A 22,141-nucleotide genomic window follows, 5' to 3' on the forward strand; every position below is an offset into this window, starting at 1 on the left:
TGAATCTTGAATCTTGAATCTTGAATCATCCACATCTACGTCTGCAGCTGGGGCCCACGGGACGACGGGGCCACGGTGGACGGGCCGCAGAGCCTGACGGCGCGCGCCCTCCGCCTCGGAGCTCACAAGGCACGCCGTTCGCCTCCGGGTTCACACCGCCGTCCGTCAGGCGTCCACGCCGTTCACGTCGTCCACCAGGCCTCTACGCCACCCTTCAGACATCCGCATTGTCCGTCAGGCGTCCACGCCGTTCACGTCGTCCGTCAGGCGTCCGCGCCCTCCGTGGAGCGGATAACAAAATTATTATGTAGCCGTATTTAAAGGTTTTTAAATGTTTTTAAAGGGGCTGTTCAATTCAATTCCATTCAATTCAGGTTGTTTGTATAGCCCAACTTCACAAATTACAAATTTGTCTCGGAGTGCTTTACAATCTGTACACATAGACATCCCTGCCACAAAACCTTACATCGGATCAGGAAAAACTCCCAAATAACCCTTCAGGGGAAAAAAAGGGAAGAAACCTTCAGGAGAGAACAGAGGAGGATCCCTCTCCAGGATGGACAGGTGCAATAGATGTAATGTGACCAGAAGGACAGATTATAGTTGTTCATACCAAGTGTTTCAGATAAGAGGGGCTTTTACAAATATTGAATATGGGTCGTTCTTCCAACCAGTCGTCGGGTCTCTCCTATTGCCCGGACTTGTTTGCGTGTTTTAAAATACCGCCATGTAGTAATTAATTCCAAGTAACGCATGGATTGTGGAGCGTCCCCCGGGCCGAGGATTCAAAGGGTCCCGGCGCCCCCCTGAAGTCCCTGACTTTGAAGCCACCGTTCTTATCGTTGCTCAGTCGGACGTCAGAAGTCATCTCTCACGTTTCTGAGCCCAGCAGCACGTTTTATTATTTCAATTTATTCCGCTTTTGCGATAAGTGCCTTTTAGCTTGAGTTCACTTTGGTTTTATTTGTTCTATTTGTGCTTGTGAAATAGAAATAGTATTGCTATAAACATAATTATAAACGGAAACTATCTTAAAAAATTACCAAGTTATCTCATATTCACTTGGTTAAACCATAACTACCCACAAAGGTTTTCATCAGCACATAAAAACGCTCTTATATTTCCTCACTATGATTGAGCATGTGAGATACATTTCCATATGTGGTGTATAAGATGCTCTGCTGACCGCCAGATGAAAACACTCTTCATAAAAATCCTCCTCTTTCTGTTCTCGCTCTTTCAAGTCGACGTCCTTCCGTTTGTGTTCCCAGGGCCGAGGTGGGAAAGGCAGCATCTTCGTGTGGGCGGCGGGTAATGGCGGAATGCAACGGGACCACTGCGGCGCAGACGGTTACGTCAACTCCATCTACAGCATCGCCGTCGGCTCCTGCTCTTTGAGCTGTGAGCAGCCTGTTAAAGAGCAGCGACTGGTGTGATATTTATAGAGGCCTGCCAAATGACCCCGGTGACTGCTGGGCGCGCAGACACACACGCAGACACACACGCAGACACACACGCAGACACACACGCAGACACACGCGCAGACACACAGAAGCAAACGAGTGTTAATTGGAGGTAAAGCGTGGCTGCAGTGGCTGAGAAATGGGAGAGGAAGACGCTTAGGTGTTGATGGCAGAGGTAGCCGTGAACAGCCAGGAAGTGCCAACTCCGCGGCGACAGAGACAAGACGGCCGCGGTATCAGTGTGATGTCACCTTTAGCCTCTCATTAGGAGGCGGGCGGAACATTTGAGAAATCATTATCTCTGTGAAACTGTGTTCTAACGGCCGATGCAATGTGAGAAACCCCCTCGGCCTCTTCCACCCCGCAACGCAAATTCCATTTTTCCGAGGAGGCAGGAACATCCCGCTCGCCGTAAAGATGCAACGCCCCCGGCATGATGGCGTGACCCGCTCGGTGTGTCGCCCCCTCCAGGTCACCGTCACCGCCGTGGACGACGGCTGCGTCGCACGCTTTCCAGGAACGTCCAGCGCCGCTCCGCTCGCCGCGGGGATCCTGGCTCTCTGTCTTGAGGTGAAGTGAGTGCCTCTCTCAGTAGATGTGATACCGTATTGATTTTTTATTTTATTTTTTCCGTGTGGAGAGTTGCTCAAGGACACTCCAGCAATGTGTGTGTTTACTGTGTGAGGCGCTTCAGTCCCCAGTCCTGTTGTGTTTGACCACATTACCCCCCCCCCCCCCCCCCCACACACACAAACACACACACACACACACTCTCCCCCAGTGCTTTTCTCTTACAGAACCGTTGTTGTTATTTTCCCCCACGTTGCTCCTCAACACCTCCTCTTTGTAGAATACTGCTCTGTTCGAAGTGATTTTCCCACCAGCCGCTTTATGCCTTTAATATGCTCGGTTTGTTTACTGGAAGCACAGTAGACTCCTCCTCCAGCAGGTGGAGTGTTTACTTTGCAGTTATCAATGAATTGTTATGTAATAATTGCTTTTTACAGTACATGGCGCTTACATGACTCAATAATCACATTATTGACATTTAATTTTCAAGCAATACAGTAAGAATTTTAGCACAAAATGGACAAGAACATGTTGCACCTTTGTACCATGTCTCCCCTCCTCTCTATTCAGATTATTAAAGTCTAGGTGGAATGTTTTGGACTGAGACATATTTCATGGTTAAATGGAATAGTTGAGACGTGTACAGTTAGAAGAGGCATTTAAATCCAATCCTTCATATTTTATTGGACCTGTAAAAAGTGTGTGATCTTAGAGTTAAGCATGACACTGAGCTCCAGGTGACTGTTGGCTCAGGAGGAAGACGAGGAGAGACCAACAGGAACAAGAACTTCCGCCCAGCTCATTAAAACTCTTTGTTTTCTGTCATCTGGTGGATTTTCATCTCCAATTAGACCTCAGTCACATTGTTTTTTTAAATGAAAATAATGTTTTTGCCCGACGATATCCAAACACATCGTTCTTCATATCATCCACAAGCCGTGAAGTGCAGTCCTTTCATTGCCAGTGTGGCTAGATATATACTATATATATACTATATACTATATATATATATATACTATATCTGGATTAAAACACAGATTAGCACTTCAGTGGCACTTAAATAGCACTTACTTATGGTACTTTTGTAGTTCGACTATGTTGAGGAAATGTGACTTCCTGTATTCTTGTTGTTCTTAGTTTGTACTCTAGGTTGAAATGCACTTATTGTAAGTCGCTTTGGATAAAAGCGTCTGCTAAATGACATGTAATGTAATGTAATGTAATATTCGCCCGACATTAAAGAAGGGTAAAGCTGCTTCATAATTTTGCCATTAACAATCGATTTTCTTGATGTTATATATAATTTGTACGACAATGTTGGCGTCAGGAGTCCCCAGATCTCGTTGTCTCTCCAGTGAGAGATGTCCATCACAGTCTCTGTATGATTGAATTCTCTTCTCGACCCTCGGGCGCTTGCATTCTTTTGGTTTCTCGTCATCCGCGTGACAGAAACGTCACCAACGCAATGACCCGCGGTACCCACACACGTTCTCCTGACTTTGTGCTTGGTTAAAGTCTGTTTATTGACATTAGCATTCTTCTGGGTAATGTCTGGATACATTCAGGGTTGCGGCGCTCGTGTGAAAAGGGCTTCGCTCCCTCTTTCGTCGTAGATCATCTTTAGCTCTTTTCTTCCTGTTTCGCTCTAACTCTGCAGATATATCACCGATCCTTTTTTCTCCTCTCCTTTGTCTCGGCTGCCACTTCCGACCATTTCCCAAGCTACCTTCCCTTTTTCATTTTTTTTCTCCTCCCTCTTAACTCGCCAGCTGTCGGTGTGGCCTCAGGCCTGGTGTTTTGTGGCGGCGTCAGTGGCGTCGACGCCTCCTTCATGTTATGGATGGTACTAGAGGCCGGCTTTACTGCTCCAGCTGTCACGCCGCGGCGACTCGGTCTCAGTCGCTTGGCTGTAAAATGGAGCGCGGGTCCCCTAGGCGAGGCGACTCCCAGGACATTACCGTTAAAGGCTTTGTCGTGACCCGCCGCTACTGACTAAACTATATATCACCTTCGCTCACTCAGAGCGGCAGCATTCTGCTCACGTCTTTATGGGGCCGGGGTCTCTCTCTCTGTGTCTGTATCTCTCTCTGTCTCTCTCTCTCTCTCTGTGTTTCTCACACTTGCTCATTCTGTATCTCACTCCGTCTCTCCACATTTCACACAAACACCCTCGCTCATATATATTCCGCCGTAGTCTCACTTTCCCTTCTTTCTTCTTCTTGCAGCATTCTGGATCAACTGGAGGGACCTAAGAGACTTATTAGAGCAGCCTGATAATAAGGAGTTGCAGTAATCCAGTCTAGAAGTAACGAACGCGTGAATCAGTTTTTCTGCATCTTTTTGAGACAAGATGTGTCTGATTTTTTTAATGTTACGTAGATGGAAAATTGCAGTCCTTGAGATTTGCATTACGTGGGAGTTAAAGGACAAGTCCCGATCAAAGATAACGCCAAGATTCTTTACAGTGTTGTTGGATGCCAGGGCAATGCCGTCTACAGAAACCACATCACAAGATAATTGATCTCTGAGGTGCTCAGGGCTGAGAAAAATTACTTCAGTTTTGTCAGAGTTTAATATCAGGAAGTTGCAGGTCATCCATGTTTTTATGTCTTTAAGACATGCTTGAATTGTCGCGAGCTGATCAGTCTCTGGTTTGATCGATAGATATAATTGAGTATCATCTACAAAACAATGAAAGTTTATGGAATGTTTCCTGATAATATTGCCCAAAGGAAGCATGTATAAGGTAAATACAATTGGTCCAAGCACAGAACCTTGTGGAACTCCGTGACTAACGTTGGTGATCATCGAGGCGTCATCGTTTACAAATACAAATTGAGATGGATTTGATAAATAGGATTTAAACCAACTTAGTGCGGTACCTGAAATGCCAATCGACTGATCCAGTCTCTGTAATAGGATGTCATGGTCAATGGTGTCGAATGCAGCACTAAGGTCTAACAAGACCAGTACAGAGATGGGTCCTTTACCAGTGCTGTCACTGTGCTATATATATATTAGGGATGCACCGATCTGATCGGCGCCGATCCATATCGGCCGATATTCCCATTATCGGTTTTGATCGGTGTTCTCAAAACGGCCGATCAAAATGGCTGATCAGATGACGTAACATCTGCGAGAAAAACTATCAGAGACGTTTCAATCGCAGCGCATCGCAACGGAGAAAATGCGCCCGGCGAGGGCCGGCAGAGGTCAGAGGTCCACGAGGGGATCCTCACGCACCGAGCGGCGTCCCCGTCCCCTGAGTTGAATCTCTGGGTCAACTCAGCCGACACTTACATGTCTGCCCCTATAAACTGATGTTGACGGTAAACGCATTTGATCGGGAGCGCGCGAGGGTTTTGATAAAGTTAGCGGAAGGATTTAAGTGACAACATCCGGTTTTGCAAAGTTAGCGGAAAGAACCACGTGAAACAACATCCGTTTATCAAAATAAGATGTCGACAAATCATACACTAGCATATAAAAGTAAACAATGAACTGATTTAGTATCTTTATAGATCGTTTCTGAGATTTAGCTTAAATTATGCTAACATTAAAACATTTTTACTGTACCAAGGAAGAGTTTATAAAAATAAGTCAGACTTTTGTATGTTAAAAAAAGTCCTGTATATAGATTTCCCCAAGAGTTCCAGGAAATAAATGATGCAGATGTGTTCCATACATATCTGAAATCCCTTACAATAGCAATCAAACAATTTTAATGTATCAATTAGGACATTTTTCAAAGTAAAAGTCCTAAATGTTTAAAGAAATCGGTAATTTCTTTCATGCTTGAGGTGCTTTATATATGTATTTCCTCATAGTCCTAGGCAATAATGCTACACAATAAATAGAATGCTTCAATCGACACCGTGATCGGTGATCGGTATTATCGGATCGGCAGATACTGATTTCAGTGATCGGTGATCGGTATTATCGGTGATCGGCAGATACTGATTTCAGTGATCGGTGATCGGCACCAAAAAACCTGATTGGTGCATCTCTAATATATATACAGTATATATATATATATATATATACTGTATACATATATATAAACATGATCTAATCGATGACTCGCATCCCTTTCTGCCTGTGTCCATTCAATGAATAAGAGAGATAATGTCTAAAATGTTCTCTGTGGGGACTTGAGGAGGAATCAGCCTGTGGGGAGAAACATGGAGAAGTGAATCCACTTGCTCTAATTGGTCTGAAGGGCTTCTGCTCTTGTGTTTTTTGCACTTGAAATGCATTGAACAAAACATATGGAAACAATAGAACATAAAGAGTTACTTGGTAGCTATTAGCTCATTCTACACACCTAACTCTAACTAGCAATCTCGTGATACATTTAATTCGAGTACTAGAAAATATCAACGTTAAACATCATCAAAATAACAACTATTGGGGTGGGGTACAGAGACTATCTGAGTTGTCCTGCCCTCTTGTCTATTTGTATTGGCTTGGGGAGAAAAAAACACACAGTAAAGGTCTTCTCAATGTGCCTGTCCAGTGTTGAACCGCACACACACGCACACGCACACACACACACACACACACGCATACAAACACCGACAAACAGACATACAGATCCAAACTGTCTACACACACACATGCACACACACTCGCATACACACACATAAATACCGACCTACAGATCCAAACTGTCCACCACACCCCCCCACTCTGGTGTTTGTGTACACATGTACTCATTAACCAGAGGAATCAGCGCCGCGCCGGTGGAGTGTATTTAAAGGAGATTGCAGGCATGCAGTTATTGGACTTGGCCTAATTGATAAAGCCATTAGTAACACTTGTTCAGATAACATGGGAGGAATCTCAGTCTGCTCACAGTCCCTCCAAATGGGTTCACTTAGGCTGAGAGTGCAGCACATTAAGAGAAGATTACAGAGCGATGTGGAGCGTCTTACCGGTCCATGCCTCGCTGCCGAGAGATTAATAGAGACCAACTAAGGACGGAGACGGAGGAAACATTAGACTCTGACTCTCCACAGGGTGGGGACACTCTGTGTGTGTTTTCTAGCAGTTGAAGTGTGTGTATTTCTTTTCTGTATGTCCATGTACATATGTTTCTGTGCAGTTGAGACACAGTGGGTGATGAGCCATTTAGTTTCTGCTTCGCAGTGTGCGTTCGGGGGGCGTGTCTGAGAAGATGTTTATCCACACGTGTGTCGGCTCCTCTGCCTTTCAACTAAAGCTTCTGCTCGGCAAAGGACGTTAATGCAAAGTGTCCAAGCAGAAGATGAGCTTCCCGGGATGAGACCTAGGGTCACGTGGTGAAAAGGGCCCAACAACGCCTGTATTTCCTTAGGCGACTGAGGAAATTCAACATGGCCCCCCGCATCCTCAGAACATTCTACACCAGTACCATCGAGAGTGTTCTGACAGGTTGCATCACCGTCTGGTACGGGAACTGCACCGCCCTGGAGCGTAGGGCACTACAGAGGGTGGTGCGGTCGGCACAGTACATCGTTGGAGGTGAGCTTCCCTCCATCCTGGACATATACACCAAGCGGTGCGTGGCCAGGGCCAAACGGATGCTGAAAGACAATAACCACCCCGGCCACAAACTGTTCACCTTCTACCGTCAGGCAGGCGATACCGCAGTATCAAGTGCCGCACAAACAGACTGAGGGACAGCTTCTTCAGTCAGGCCATCAGGCTGCTGAACAAGGACTGAGACCCTCATTAACACTACACACCAGAACATATTCTGTGAATATCTATGGCCATGGTGTATATTTTATTACATTGTTTATATATATATATATTGTATATATACATTGTATGTATATACATATATATATATATAGTCTCAAAAAAGTGTATATTTTATTACATTGTTTTATATATATATATTGTCATGATGTATATTCTATTACACTGTTTTATATATATATTGTTAATACTTTCTTCTTTTTTGTGTGTGGATATTGTATAGTTTATTCTCATTCTTATTCTTTTTTTAGTCTGCTACTGCTGTCGGGTGTTTTGCACATAAGAATTTCACGAACCGATTATACTTGTATAAAAGGGGATGTGACAATAAAAACTTGAAACTTGAAACTTGAAACTTAAACTCGTGCTTGTTCTGCACCAGCACATTATCCCCCGCTGACTAACAAGCCTGACGGTTACAGAGCTATCTCCTTCAGTTTCTGTTGGAGTAACAACACGGTGGCACATGCTGGGCTCCAGCGAGGCGAGTATTAGTGCAAGTAGACATGCATCGATCTCCTCTGGCTGCAAATAGGTCCACGACACACGATGGAGTCATACGCAACTCATAGCAACAGCATCACATTCAACTTGTGTAATACATCTCATACACACACTTCCCTGTCTGATTGCTGGTGTTGAGAACATAAACAGCTCTGAGCTCCATCTCTTTCTTCCTTTCAGCTTAATCACATCTTCTTCTGCGCCTCTTTATCACCTGTGAATGTCTTCTTCCCCAGACCGAAACCGTGCTGCTGAACAGCGTAGCTCCTGGTGTTGATGAGTCCTTTTGCTAACAGTTTGTTACTAATAAGATGGAAGTGTCAAGCCTACTTCTTGGGCCGTTTATCAAGCTTTGTTTGAAAAAAAAAAGAGGATCAGAGTAGATTTCCGGGAAACATTTTACAATTTAATCTAATGTGTAATAGGGGCGTTTGGGTGGTACCTATTCGTTTGATGAGTTCAGTGGTGGCGCTGAAAACTGTCCCTCAAGAGAAAAACAACAGCATCAGTCATCTCAGCACATCGGCCCAATGCGCTTGTGTTCGAATGACAAAGCCCACGAGAGACGATGAGCATTACAGAAGAACAACGCGATTGGACGTTTGTTTCCAATCAAAGTCACCTTTGTGTTTTCTTCCCAGGAACACGATCATTTCCTAACCGTAAGCACGTCACAACGAAGGTCCCCTAACCTTATTGAAGTCGTCACTTTAACCCCGACGACATTACACCAAACACGAGCTATCGCGTGTGTTTATTGTCATTTATGAACAACGTTCTTTTATTTCATCTATTTTCTTTTTCACAAGAGATTATGTTTTCTGAATGTCTTTTACATTTCTTTGATCAAGTCTAAAATTAGGGTAATTTCCTGCTTTGATTAATGTCTTTTAAAGAAGGCACTGATGATTGATTCCTCCCTGCCTCCGGGGGCATCTGATCAGAAAATGCTTCGAGTCGCAACATTTATTGTTGTTTCCTTTTGAGGACTTGTTGGATCCAATATATTATTGCAGACAGCCAGTATATTATATTTGAAAGGAGTATGTGGCTTGTGCTTCCTGCAGAACGTCATTTTACGATGGTTGTTTACCAGGAAACAACATTGAGTGCGATGCTCCTAAACGATCTGGAGCTGACTGTTTTTCTGTCTCTCTCTTTCTTCACCCCTCCATCTTTCTGTCGCCTCGATTGCCCATCTTTTGCGTTCTCTCCCTTGGGCTGGACACTTTGTCCTTGTGCTCCCCGTCTCCTCCTCCTCCTCCTCTCTGCCCAGGCTTAGTGTGAGTGATAAATTATTCGTGGGCATGCTCTGAGGGCCCAGGGCTGCTCATTCCTGCACACAGAGGACTAGCATTGATCCGGCCTGTGGTTCAACTTAATTGGAAAGCCAGTTACACCAGCTACAGACACACTCACACACACACACAAAAACACACACACACAGAAATGCCATCTACTGTAAAGCCGCATTAATACACACATATGCACCATTGTACAGTAATACTCCTGTGTATAGGTGCGCTGATATTACAAATGTCAACACAATTATACAACAGACACACGTGCACCCGTGCACTAAAGTGTTACAGCATTAACATCTGCCTACGTATCAGCAGCTGTATGTGTGCGTTATCATTTTAACATGGCACGCATACACACTGCAGTACATGATACAGTATTTAGAATGAACATGCATCCTATGCTGGGATGCACATCTACTTTATACACACACACACACACACATTAAATGGCACGGAAGTGAACGATCTGACACAGAAGAACAAGTGGATGTACACAAACCTCTACACACACACACACTTTATAGTCACTAATCCCGCATTCTAAGCAGCACTAAAGAGGAGTAACAGTCCACAGTGGAGCAATATGGAGGCCCAGGGTTATCGATTGGCCTGAGACACTGACTATCATACAGCTAATAGATTACATCAGACACATCGGAGCGGCCCAGTCAATGAGGCCTGATCCTATTAACTGGGGATTTGTAAACAGTTGTGTGCTCACTGTGACGGCTGCTGTGCTGCTTTGTGAGCCTTGGCGAGGGGGATGAAGGCTGTGAGGCTCTGGAGGAGCTCGCACACCGTTGCTCTCTGCCCCAGTGGGCTGTGAGCGGCGGCGCAGTCGTGTTCACGGTCAGTTCCGCTCAGTCCGTTGTCGTCGATCCTTCTGTCGTTAAATGTTTAGTCGTAGTGTTATTTCCCGGCATGCACGAGTTGAACGTTGTTCTTGTCATGTCGGTGTGGCATTACTTTAGGTCGTGCTTATTGTGTCAGTGCAGTGTTTTTTTAAAGATACACTTTAGCTGAAAGGCTCGGTCAGGCCAGCATTTATTAGCATCTTTCACTTTGAGGTCACCTTTGGTTAACCTCTATATTAACGGATATCCGCTTATGAATGCAGAATCTGTGGGACACAGGTCAAGACGTTCTGCTTTCCGCTTGTTGTCCGTTTGCAGTCTGAGTTACACTACCGTTCAAAAGTTTGGGGTCATCCAGACAATTTCGTGTCTTCCATTTAAAACTCACTTTTATTTATCAAATGAATTGAAAATTGAATAGAACATATAGTCAAGACATTGACAAGGTTAGAAATAATGATTAATATTTGAAGTATTAATTTTGTTCTTCAAACTTCAAGCTCAAAGGAAGGCCAGTTGTATAGCTTATATCACCAGCATAACTGTTTTCAGCTGTGCTAACATAATTGCACAATGGTTTTCTAATCAGACATTAGTCTTCTAAGGCGATTAGCAAACACAATGTACCATTAGAACACTGGAGTGATAGTTGATGGAAATGGGCCTCGATACACCTATGGAGATATTCCATTAGAACCCAGACGTTTCCACCTAGAATAGTCATTTACCACATTAACAATGTATAGTGTGTATTTTTGATTAATGTTATCTTTATTGAAAAAACAGTGCTTTTCTTTGAAAAATAAAGACATTTCTAAGTGACCCCAAACTTTTGAACGGTAGTGAATATTGATCACGTATTGGTGGGCTTTGGTTGAATGCAGCTAAGCGGTCCGTGTGGAGAGCGAATGAGAGGGAATGCATTGGGCAAAGTGCTTTCTCAGGACCCACTGGTTGCCGTCTGGCAATTAATATGCAGATATCTTTTAGAGATGAAATGAGACATCATCTCTCCATTCTAACTCCATTCTCGCATCTCAAGTTGTGTATCGGACTGTGAACATTGACTGGTGTGTGAACGAGGAAGTCCTGGCCCGGATATCCACTGGCGACACCAAAACTCCTAAAATATTACCCGTTGAGGCGCATCACCAGGATCCTGAAACTGAAGCAGCTAAATCCTGTGTAACTTTTAAATAACTGCTCCACAAGCACGGATTGAGTTTAGCTAGACATGACTGGATGGTACTAATGCATATCCTGAATAAACTCTGTGAACTAGCAGTAGGCTATTGACTGTTTAACTTTAGCCGAGCTCTATCTCAAAGCTTGGAGCGTGGAAAGCTAATGTAGCTGACTAGCATGCTACCTGTTAGCTTGCCAGCTTAAGTACAGCTTTGGCACTCTTGAATGTGTATTCTTAAAACAATGGAAAAGATTTATATTAAGTATAATCACGTGTAGCATATCAAAACTAATTAGTGGGATTACTAGAGTGAATAACTAACCGTGGAAATGGTCTTAAAGGACTCGTTGCTTTCGCTCACATTCTTGAGCTGCTTATCAAACGAGTGATGTTGTGCAGTCGAACCAGAACACAACACGGTCTGCCATTGATACAAAGAGGAAGTGCAAAGGGAAATAATATTCCACCTGATGTGAAAGAAACCTCACAAAGACAACAGTTCATCTTAAGTCCATTACAGCATAAGCAATACTTCTGTTGAAGCAACATGGTGGATGCTGGTCGTGGGCTTTTCAGATTAGTTGCGTGGCATAAACCTATTCACAAGTCCCTCCAGGGCCTGTGAGGCAAAGAGGAGTGAGAACATTGAGGGGGAGAGAGGGAGAGAGAGAGAGGGAGAGAGGGAGAGAGAGAGAGAGAGAGAGAGAGAGAGAGAGAGAGAGAGAGGAGAGAGAGAGGGAGAGAGAGAGAGGGGAGAGAGAGAGAGAGGGGAGAGAGAGAGAGAGAGGGAGAGAGAGAGAGAGAGAGAGAGAGAGAGAGAGAGAGAGGGAGAGAGAGAGAGAGAGGGAGAGAGAGAGAGATTTGATTTTTGAAAAACACTTTATTTACATTTTTTCCATTACAACATTTCTTTAAAAATAAAGTGTTTTAAAAAATCAAATTGGTTAAAATAAAAGCACAAACAAAACAAAAAACATTAAAACAAAAGAAAACATGTTTTACCTAATAAAAAGTGGCGCAAACTCCAGCTCCTCTTCCACCACAGAACAAACAATATCTTTAAAACACCAGCGTTGTTTAAAAGCATCCAGGTCTCCAATGTGCTTGTAAAACCTGAACTCCAGCCAGAGTCTGGCTCTGATGTTACAGAGCCACACTGCCTTGGCCTCCTGCCCCTCTCTGTTTTCCACCCGGGACTTCCTAGTTAAATAAATTGCCATTTTGCTTCACGGATAAAAATTTAGGAGCTGCCACTTTTCTTTTCTGTTTTTGTAGGCAGCTCCCATGATAAAAACCTTCTCTGTAAAACCACATAAAAAAGACTAAAAACCACTGTTAAAAGAGCGAAGAAACTCAAAAGTCTCTTACACTCGTTAAAAACATGGTAAATAGTCTCCCGGAGGTCACAGAAGGGGCACTGGCTCAGGACAGCGGGATTGATTACCGAAATAAAAGCGTTGGACGCGACAGCACCGTGTAAAATCCGCCACTGGAGGTCAGCGGTCCTTTTCTTTAGGGGAGGCTTGTATAGGACCCCCCACTGCGGGCCAGGGCCTCCATGCCCAAGTCTCTCTGACCACACAGTGGGCAGTCTGTTGCACAGTCTGGACCTGTTGATGCTCTTCACGAGGTTAAAATACAAAGTCTTCTTGTCTGCTTTGTTCAGTGTGCAGTTTTCTGGGTGGCTCGTTCTTAGCAGGGGGCCGGTGAGTCCCCCTAGCCCCGGGCTGAGGGAGATGTCTGGGAAGGGGTCTGCAGAGTCCGGCTCTGCTCTCTGCTGGCTGTAGTCGTTGAGGAGGCTCCTCTCCAACCCGGTCAGCCTCTGCCTCCACAGCTCCAGGAGCCTCCTCGCCACCCGGTCGGAATGCATCCCAGCAGGGAGCCCAGGGCCGGGGGGTCGCTCAGCGTCGGCCCCACTGCATCCACCAACTGCTGCAGGGAAAGGGTCTTTGTTCGCAGCAGCGCCCGTTAGTCCAGGGTGACGCTGCTGCTAATGTCCAGTCGTGCATTATAAATTAATGGTTCTCTCAACAACCAGAACAGAGAGTCAGACTGTGGGCACCTTTCGTGCTTAAGAAGGGCCCACGACTTAAAAACACCCTGATAAAAAGGAGGCAGCCCACTTAGTTTTAAAATGCTGGAGTCTATTAAAAACAGAGCAGTATCCAGCCCCAGGTTGTCAGCACGTCTGAGGATGCAGCTGGCCACGCCTCGCCACACTAAAACCCCGGACTCGTTAAAACTTCTGAACAAACTGTAATCTAAAAGTGGCCGTCCGGCTGGCCAGGTGGACGAGGCCCTGTCCCCCTCCTCTCTGGCTAAAACAGCACCCCTGTGGCACCCAGTGTAGACCCTCCCAAAAGAAATCCACCATCTTCTTTTGTATGTTAGCTAAGAAGCCATAGGGAGGGTCTAACACGGTCAACCTGTGCCACAGTTGGGATGCAATAAGATTGTTTAAAACCAGTACTCTACCCTTTAAAAGACATCTGGGGAGCAGCCACTTCCATTTGGAAAGTTTCTCTATCTTCTCTGTGACGCCTCCCAGTTCTTCTGGACCATGCTCGGTTTCCCAGGTATATTCCTAAATATTTAAAACCGTCCTTTTCCATATGAGCTTTTGTGGAAGAACCGAGGCCGCCACGCCACTCCCCACAGCGAGGGCTTCGCTTTTCTTCCAGTTCACCCTCGCTGATGATGCCGTGCTAAAATCATGTACTATTTGATTTAAAAGGTTTACATCATTTTGATTCTTGATAAAACAACAACGTCGTCGGCATATGCCGATAAAATCATTCCTTTACTAAAACCAGGTAAAACCAAACCATGTAGGCTAGAGCGTATTTTAATGAGGAGGGCTCGAGGAGAGTGCGTAGAGCATCCCGGACAGAGCACAGCCCTGCCGGACCCTCTACTCACTCTAAAAGGAGCACACAGCCTGCCGTTTATCTTCAGCACACTCTCAACATTACTGTACAACACCTTGATCTTAGCTATGAAACCAGCGCTGAACCCAAACTTCCCAGAACTTTCCAGAGGAAGCCGTGTTCAACGCGTCAAAAGCCTTTTCCTGATCTAGAGAAATCAGACCAGTATCCATACCCAACGAGCTGGAGACCTCCAAAACGTCCCGAATGAGGTGGACGTTGTCCACCATGGACCTGCCGGGCACACAGTAGGTCTGGTCCCGATGGAGGACCTGCTCCATAGCTCCCTCAGCCTGGAGGCCAGGACCCTGGACAGAAGCTTATAATCCACACACAGCAGAGACACAGGGCGCCAGTTACCGATGTCCTGCGGGTTTCCTTTTTGGCAGTAGCGTCAGCACTGCCTCCGGCAGGACATCGGCATGGAACCAGAGGCCAGACTCTCATTGAAGACGTCTAGGATGTCCTCCGAGGACATCCCAGTATTTTTGTAAAATTCAGCGGGAGGCCGTCGATTCGGGCGCGCCTCCTGCATTCCTGCAGGGCAGCTTTCAGCTCTTGGGGGTTATGGGTCTGTCGAGCTCCTCATTAGTCTCCTCGGAGACCTGAGGCAGCTCCCACAGAGCCCCTCCGTCGACTCTCCCTCCTCCCTATACTCAGTGGCATAAAGGGAGGAGTAAACCCCACCGCCGCTTCCGGATCTGGCTTGGCTCCACAACCGACTGCCCTGCGTCCGTCAGCAGTGAGTGGATCACTCGCCTGCCCACTCCTCCTCTCCAGGCCGAAGAAGAAGCTAGAGGAGTGTCCATCTCCGCGATGGTCTGGAATCGACCTGACCAGTGCGCCTTGCACTTTACTTGAACAGGTCGGCGAGAGCCGCTTTTTACATTTGAGGACTTCAATATGTCCTCGATCTCCTGTGGACTCGCTTAAACTTTCTAGGTCCACTATCTCAGTCTCCAGGTCCTTCATAGATCTGGTGACGTCTCTAGTGACGTTGAAAGTGTGCTGCTGACAAAGGAGCTTAATTTCTACCTTACCACGGTCCCACCACTGCCTAAGATTATTAAAATCACTCTTCCTCAGCCTAAAAATGCCCCAAAAATAAAACAACACCTCTCTAAAATTCCTATCGAAAGTTAAAACTGTATTAAAATGCCAATATGCGCTCCTAGGTAAAAAATTCCTAATAAAAACATGACATAAAACCAAAGAGTGATCAGTAAAACCAGCCGGAAGAATGCTGCACATTTTAAAAATATTAAATGGTGCTTAAAACATAAATACGGTCTAACCTGGCTGAGGAGATCCTTCCTCCCTAACGTGGGACCATGTGTACTGTCGGCAGTCCGGATGCATCCTTCTCCACACGTCCACCAGACCATGAGAATGGACCAGCCTCCTCAGCACCTGCTGTGAAGCTGGATGTGGCTCTGTGTGGTTTCTGTCATTAAAATCATCCTCTGTGCAGTTAAAATCCCCCAAGAATAATAATCCTCCGAGGCACAGTCATTTAAAACATCATTAACTTTGGATAAAAACAGCTGCCTCTCTGTCCCAGTTGTTGGAGCATAGATATTTATAAAAACCACGTTAAAAAGGTCGAACCGTGCTTTCACAAAGAACAGCCTCCCCTCCACGATGTGTTTGACCTCCAGTGACCGAGGGCTGAAGGCCCTGGAGAAGAGGAAGCCCACTCCTCCGCTGAGGTTGGTGTTGTGGCTCAGGAGGACTTCCCCCCCCCACTCCCTCCTCCAGTCCGCCTCGTTGGTGCTGTCGCTGTTATATTTTTGTAAGAAGAGAACATCGTTGGCCTTCATCTTGTTAAATTCATAAATTGATGTTCTCTTCTTACTGTCCTCGCTCCATTTACGTTTAAAACTCCGACTCTGAATGTGTTCATTAAAAGAAAAGAGTTTAAAACAAATAAAACTTAAAACCAACAAATCAAATAAAACACATTGGAGCTCTCCACCTCCCCTGCTGGATGCACTCCTTTACTTTGGGCAAAAACTTTTGATCCTAAAACCTCTTGTTTGTCTAATTTTTTCCCCTCATGTGGAAATGGCACGAGTGTACAAAGGCCACGAGGTCAGGAAGTGATCCTTGACCTCTACTTTTTTTTCCTTTTGTTTTGTGCAGAAACAGCCTGATCTCATCATCTGTGTACAGCTTTTGCGTCTGACTATTTGTTAAAACAGAGGAGAGTCGCTGTCCTCTGACCCCTCCTCGTCACTACTGTCCTCCACCGGCCCCGCCCCCTGACTCCTCCTCCTCACTTCCACCCTGCTGGCCTTGGCCTCGCTGCCAGCGCTCTGGCCACTCTTTTTTCTTTGAGGCCTCTTTCTGCCCCCTGCTTCCTCCTCGTCCATCTCCACCTGCTCCGACCCCTCCTCCCCTGCACTGTCCTCCTCCACCTCCTCGCCTCCACCCACCTGTCCTACCCCTCAATGGGCTTCTCGCCACCCCTGTCCTCGTCTTTTTTTTCCTTTTCCTCCTCTTTCTCACTTTCCTCATTATTCCCCACCCCACTCCCCACTTCCACCTCTAAGCCCGTGCCACCATCACCACCACCACCATCACCAATATTATTTTTGTTTTTAAATCTTTTTGTTTTTTCCCCTTCTTTTCTTGTTTTCTTCCTCCTCCCCACTTCCCACCTCACCCCAGCCTCTACCCCACTGCTCTTGGCAGATCCCCACATCCCTCCATTTTTTGGTCCGCTTTTCCTTCTTTTCCTTTCCTCTCACCGCTCCCGACTCCACCCACAGCCTGCCTTTCACTGCCCTGTCCAGCATCCCCACCCTCATCCCCACCCTCACCACCCTTGCCCGCATCACCCCCATCACTCACTCCCTCATTCATACCCACCACATGTGTGTCGGGTGCAGCAGCAGTGACGCCGCCGCGCCTCCGTTGGAATCGTGGCGCCTCCTCTCAGAGACGCCGCCGCCCGGCCCGCAGCCGCGCAGCGCAGCCGCCTCACCTGCTGTTCCCCACGCTGGTGTAGCGCGTCGTGACGCCGGACGGACCCGAGCCGCCCGGACCAGCTGGCGCAGGGTCGCCTCGCCGAGCAGGCCCTCGCGGTGTGCCCCTCCTCCCCGCAATGAAAGCACTTCATCGCCGATGAAGACGCGTAGATGTTATAATTAACATCATCTACTCTGACGCTGAAGCGCAGGTTTAACTCCGCGCTCCGGTCGTTGAGTATCATATAAACCGATCTACGGTAACTCATGATATGCTTCATCGAGCTCTCCTTGAACCCCGATGAGATCTCTCTCATCGGGGAGACCAGCTTTCCGTGCCGGGAGAGCTCTCTGCTGAGAAACTCATCGGAGATGAGCGGAGGGACGTTTGAAACGAGGACTCTGGTGGACGGCTGGTCCAGCGGAAACACCTGTACAAACAAATCTCCCACCGAGAGACCCTCCTCTACCACGCGGCTTACCTTCCCACCTGATCCAGGAAGATCACGACCGAGCCGTTCATCTTGGCGGCGGACTTCACGCTGCTGAACCCGACTTTCTTCCCGACTGCCCGAGCCAATTCCTCCACGCTGCACGAGGAGTCACCGGCAATCTTCATACCGTGTCTCCTCGTGAGCAGCGGGGGGGGAATCGGGGCAAACATTTCCGCCTCGCCGCGAGCCCGGTGAGGCACCGCAGCGGAAGACACCCAGAGAAAAACCCAACTAATCACCAAACAATTTAAACTACTGTGAAACCCAACTAATAAACCACATAAACTAAATACACACAACTATGAAAGAACAGAGAAGAGAGAAACACACAGACAACGCTCCGCAGCTCCCAAACACACACCCTGTCGCTCTGACGCTCAGCGTGAACTGAGAGAGAGAGAGAGAGAGAGAGAGAGAGAGAGAGAGAGAGAGAGGGAGAGAGGAGAGAGGGAGAGAGAGAGAGAGAGGGAGAGAGGGGGAGAGAGAGAGAGGGAGAGAGGGGAGAGGGGAGAGAGAGGGAGAGAGAGAGAGAGGGGGGGGGGGGAGAGATAGCAGTAAGTGAGTTCTCAGCCCAGCTGTGTTTTTAAGAGCAAAACGACTTTTTCAAAATAAATAGATCTGTGTCGCGGACTGCTAGCAGAGAGAAACGCCCTCGGTTCAGTAATTAATTCCCGAGTCGAGGGTTTTGGAGAGCCGCTGATTGGGCTGATTCTTTTTTTTATTTTTTTTATTCTGTTATGATACAAAGGAGGCCGTTTGAAGTAATTTGTCCCTGAGAGAGCTGCTTGGAATACCATACATGCTTTGATTTAGCAAAGCAAATTTAATTTTGTTTGCTTTATGCAAACCAGCCGGGGCCGTGGGGGTTTCTCTGATTCCACCAGAGGGGTGAGGGTGGTGGTGGTGGTGGTGGTGGTGCTGATGATGGAGGTGGAGGAGTGCACATAACTGAATCACGCTGCTGCTGCTGCTGATATATAATACACAACGCACACTCGTACACACAGATGCATGCAGCGAGCAGCAACAGTTCAAAAGTACAAAGCCTACACACACACACACACACACACACACACACACACGCACTGCAATCCCTTTGAAATCAAAGCTCAAAATAATTGTTTGTGCGTTGTGTTTTGTTTCATTCTATCTATCTATTATTAGTGCTACTGGTATTATTCCTCTCATGTTGTTCTAGTTGCTGCTTGCGCTGCTTGCCATTTTTTTTCCAGTTTTATGCCGCTAATGAAAGCGTCTCTCCTCGCTTTTGTTCTCCCCCCCCCCCCCCCCATACGTGAATGGAATACATCTGTTTACATCGGGGCCCGGTATTTCTGAGATGGCTAACATGTAACAGCACAATAATGCATAGTTGTTTGCAAGTGCAACTATGAAGATATACCTCAAAGCCAAATAGACATGGGCAATGCATTATGGTTATGGATGTTAAGAATGAACCGTGTGGCTCCCCTTTAATTAATCACCTCCGTTCGTTTCTTCTGTGCTGGAGAGGCGACTGTCCGTGTTCAGGTGTTGCACAAACTGTGAAGGCATTTCTTCTCAGGAAGAGAAAAGGCCATTCAGAACGGGTGGCCAAGCGGTTTCCTTATACTCCATTCAACTCATTTTCTTAAGGAACAATAATGAGTGGATAAAGCAGAAAAACCCAATTTCCTTTATGCTTTTTACATCCCGAAAAAGCCCTCGTTGAAGGCCCTTTGGTCTTTTGTTATAGAAAACTGAGCTAATATCCTCCAGCTCTCGGTGCAGTTTAAAGGTCTTAATTGGATTCCATTAGTATATTGCTTGACATGACACTTGAGTCCGCTCTATTAGAATTCCCCTGCTCGGGATTAAAAAGAAGACTTTTTACTGCATTCGACTCTCTCGGCTCTTTTGTAAAAAGTCTCAAATCTTCTTTGTTGGATTCACAGTTTTTAGTGACACCGTTATTAAAACAGTGAGCTTAACTTAAACAGTCCAGAAGACCTGCTGTAGAAGGTATGGCCGTGTCCCATTGCATTAATTTATATATCAATAAACCTTTAGAGCATTAATACAGCGTGAACCTGGCAGAATGTGCTGTAAGCCCCATAAAACAGGCCAGCAGCCAGATCCCATGTTGGGCTCCCTGCAGCTTTTCTTCTCAGAACATCACTCCGGGTTGAAGTGTTTCCTCCGTGGTTTCAGTCGGTGTAGAACACGAGCCGAGAGAAGGAGGTGTGTGTGTTGATATTCTGCTTCATGTCTCTTGCCCCAGTCCCGAGTTGACGTGGAGGGATGCTCAGCATCTGATCGCCAAGACGGCGAAGATCCCCGACCCCGACGAGCCCAGCTGGACCATCAACGCTGCAGGATACCATGTTCACCACAGGTATCGCGATGCACACACACACACACACACACACACACACACACACACACATGGTATCATCACTGGTTACATTTGAGCCCTGTGTTCTATTCTCTCTTTTTGTGTGAGGCTTACATGTAAACTAATCTGTGCATTGATCAATGATTGGAGAATAGTTATGTGCTCTAGAAGCAACATGAGTTTGCTGATTACTTGTTGCTATGGCAATCTAAGCAACATGTGCCAATCAATGTCGGGTGTCTCCTAAAAGTTGTTTGACATTTTGTGTGTATTTACTTTCTCGAAGATTGATATAAATATAAGGCTACACAGTTGGTCTGTCAAGAAGTAAAAATCAACTGACCAGAAACTCTAAAATTCTTAATATCTAAAAATACAGAAAAAAACATATGCATGATGTAATTGTCTGGGTAGTAATATTTGCTAGACTATTTATTTAATATAATTTAAACTTTGAGTTACTGATCCATAACACACCCTGTTAAACCATATTTGTCAGGCTAGCTGCCCCCCCCCCCCTACCCCACTCCACTTGTTAAAAAATGTTTTGCTCAGATAAGCAATTTTCGTTTTTGAATTCTTACAATTAATCAATCAGTTACACTAATGTTTGCTCGGCTGGTTTCTCTGATAATTCTTCACCCGGTTAAACTATAGAAAAGCATAATAACGCACCTGAAAAGTGTTTCACAAAAAAGAAATCTATTCATAGCAGCTTCAGTTACATAATTGACCTTTAATGCCTTAAAGGTTGACTTTTGAACCGCTGCAACACAAAAGTCTTGAACAGCGTGTAAAAGATAGCATATTGAATTTAAAATAAGGTCAGCTGCAACAGCTTTATGTATCAAACGCATCTTCCACTTGTTCACTGCTGTATTTGACACGCGCACACACACACACACCGACACACACACACACACACCGACACACTCTTCTCATCTCAACGACACAAAAAGCAGCTGTTTTATGACAGTTGAGACAGGTGATCTTGTCCGGGGAGGAGTGTCATTGTAATCCTCTAATGTTATCATCACACCCACAGAGTGTCCCTACCTGCTCTGATTTATATAGACAAAGCCAGAGGAAATGGAGCTTCTCCCTCTGACTGTGAAGTATGAATCTGGGAGGGAGGATGGAGCCCTGTGCTCCTCCAAACATCGTATAAACGCTTTTACAATGCTTTTACAATGTCAGCCGGCCGATGACATATCGGTAATCAGTCATAGCGTTCGTAATGTTTTTCCCACCTTAACGTTTCCTCTCCTCGTCCCTGACTCACTGTCCTAACCTCTCTTTGTACTTTTTTTCCTCGTCCTTCCTCTCTCCTTTCATTCCTCCCCTTTCTCTGACTCTTAACTCCCTCTCGCCGTCTTTCCTTCCATCCCCTCGTTCGCAGCACGCCGCGTCGTAAAATAGATTGTAATTACTGTGTTGCTGTGAGAAGAATGGATTAATTAAAATATAATGATGCCGATCACACCAGCGGGCGTCTGTTGAAATCTGTCCATTTAGGGGCCGTGGCTGAGGACTTGTAATGCCCAGATCAGACTGCAGCGGCCGCGCTAATTATGAAGAATGGTTTATTGCACGGGGAAGGACGGATGGACTAGACGGGGTCACTTACCATCAATGAGGTGGTTAGGAAATATTAAAGATTAGATGTGATATCTGGAACAAGAGGATCCATGTTTAAGAACATTTAAGATACCACTCAAAGCTTATTGGTTATAGTGGGAAGTTAGGGGTTTAAC

General features: G+C 46.0%; 1 protein-coding gene across 1 annotated transcript in view; it reads left to right on the forward strand.

Annotated features, from left to right (window-relative positions):
• LOC130213296 (neuroendocrine convertase 1-like) overlaps positions 1-22,141 on the forward strand; it is a 198,952-nt gene that overhangs the window by 123,294 nt on the left and 53,517 nt on the right. The window contains exons 10-13 of the mRNA XM_056444785.1: positions 23-129; positions 1,272-1,430; positions 1,935-2,038; positions 20,274-20,387. Coding sequence (XP_056300760.1) covers positions 23-129; positions 1,272-1,430; positions 1,935-2,038; positions 20,274-20,387 — 484 coding nt within the window. The remainder of the gene's footprint in view (positions 1-22; positions 130-1,271; positions 1,431-1,934; positions 2,039-20,273; positions 20,388-22,141) is intronic.

The sequence above is a fragment of the Pseudoliparis swirei genome, chromosome 22, assembly GCF_029220125.1.
Source record: "Pseudoliparis swirei isolate HS2019 ecotype Mariana Trench chromosome 22, NWPU_hadal_v1, whole genome shotgun sequence".
Taxonomy (NCBI): domain Eukaryota; kingdom Metazoa; phylum Chordata; class Actinopteri; order Perciformes; family Liparidae; genus Pseudoliparis; species Pseudoliparis swirei.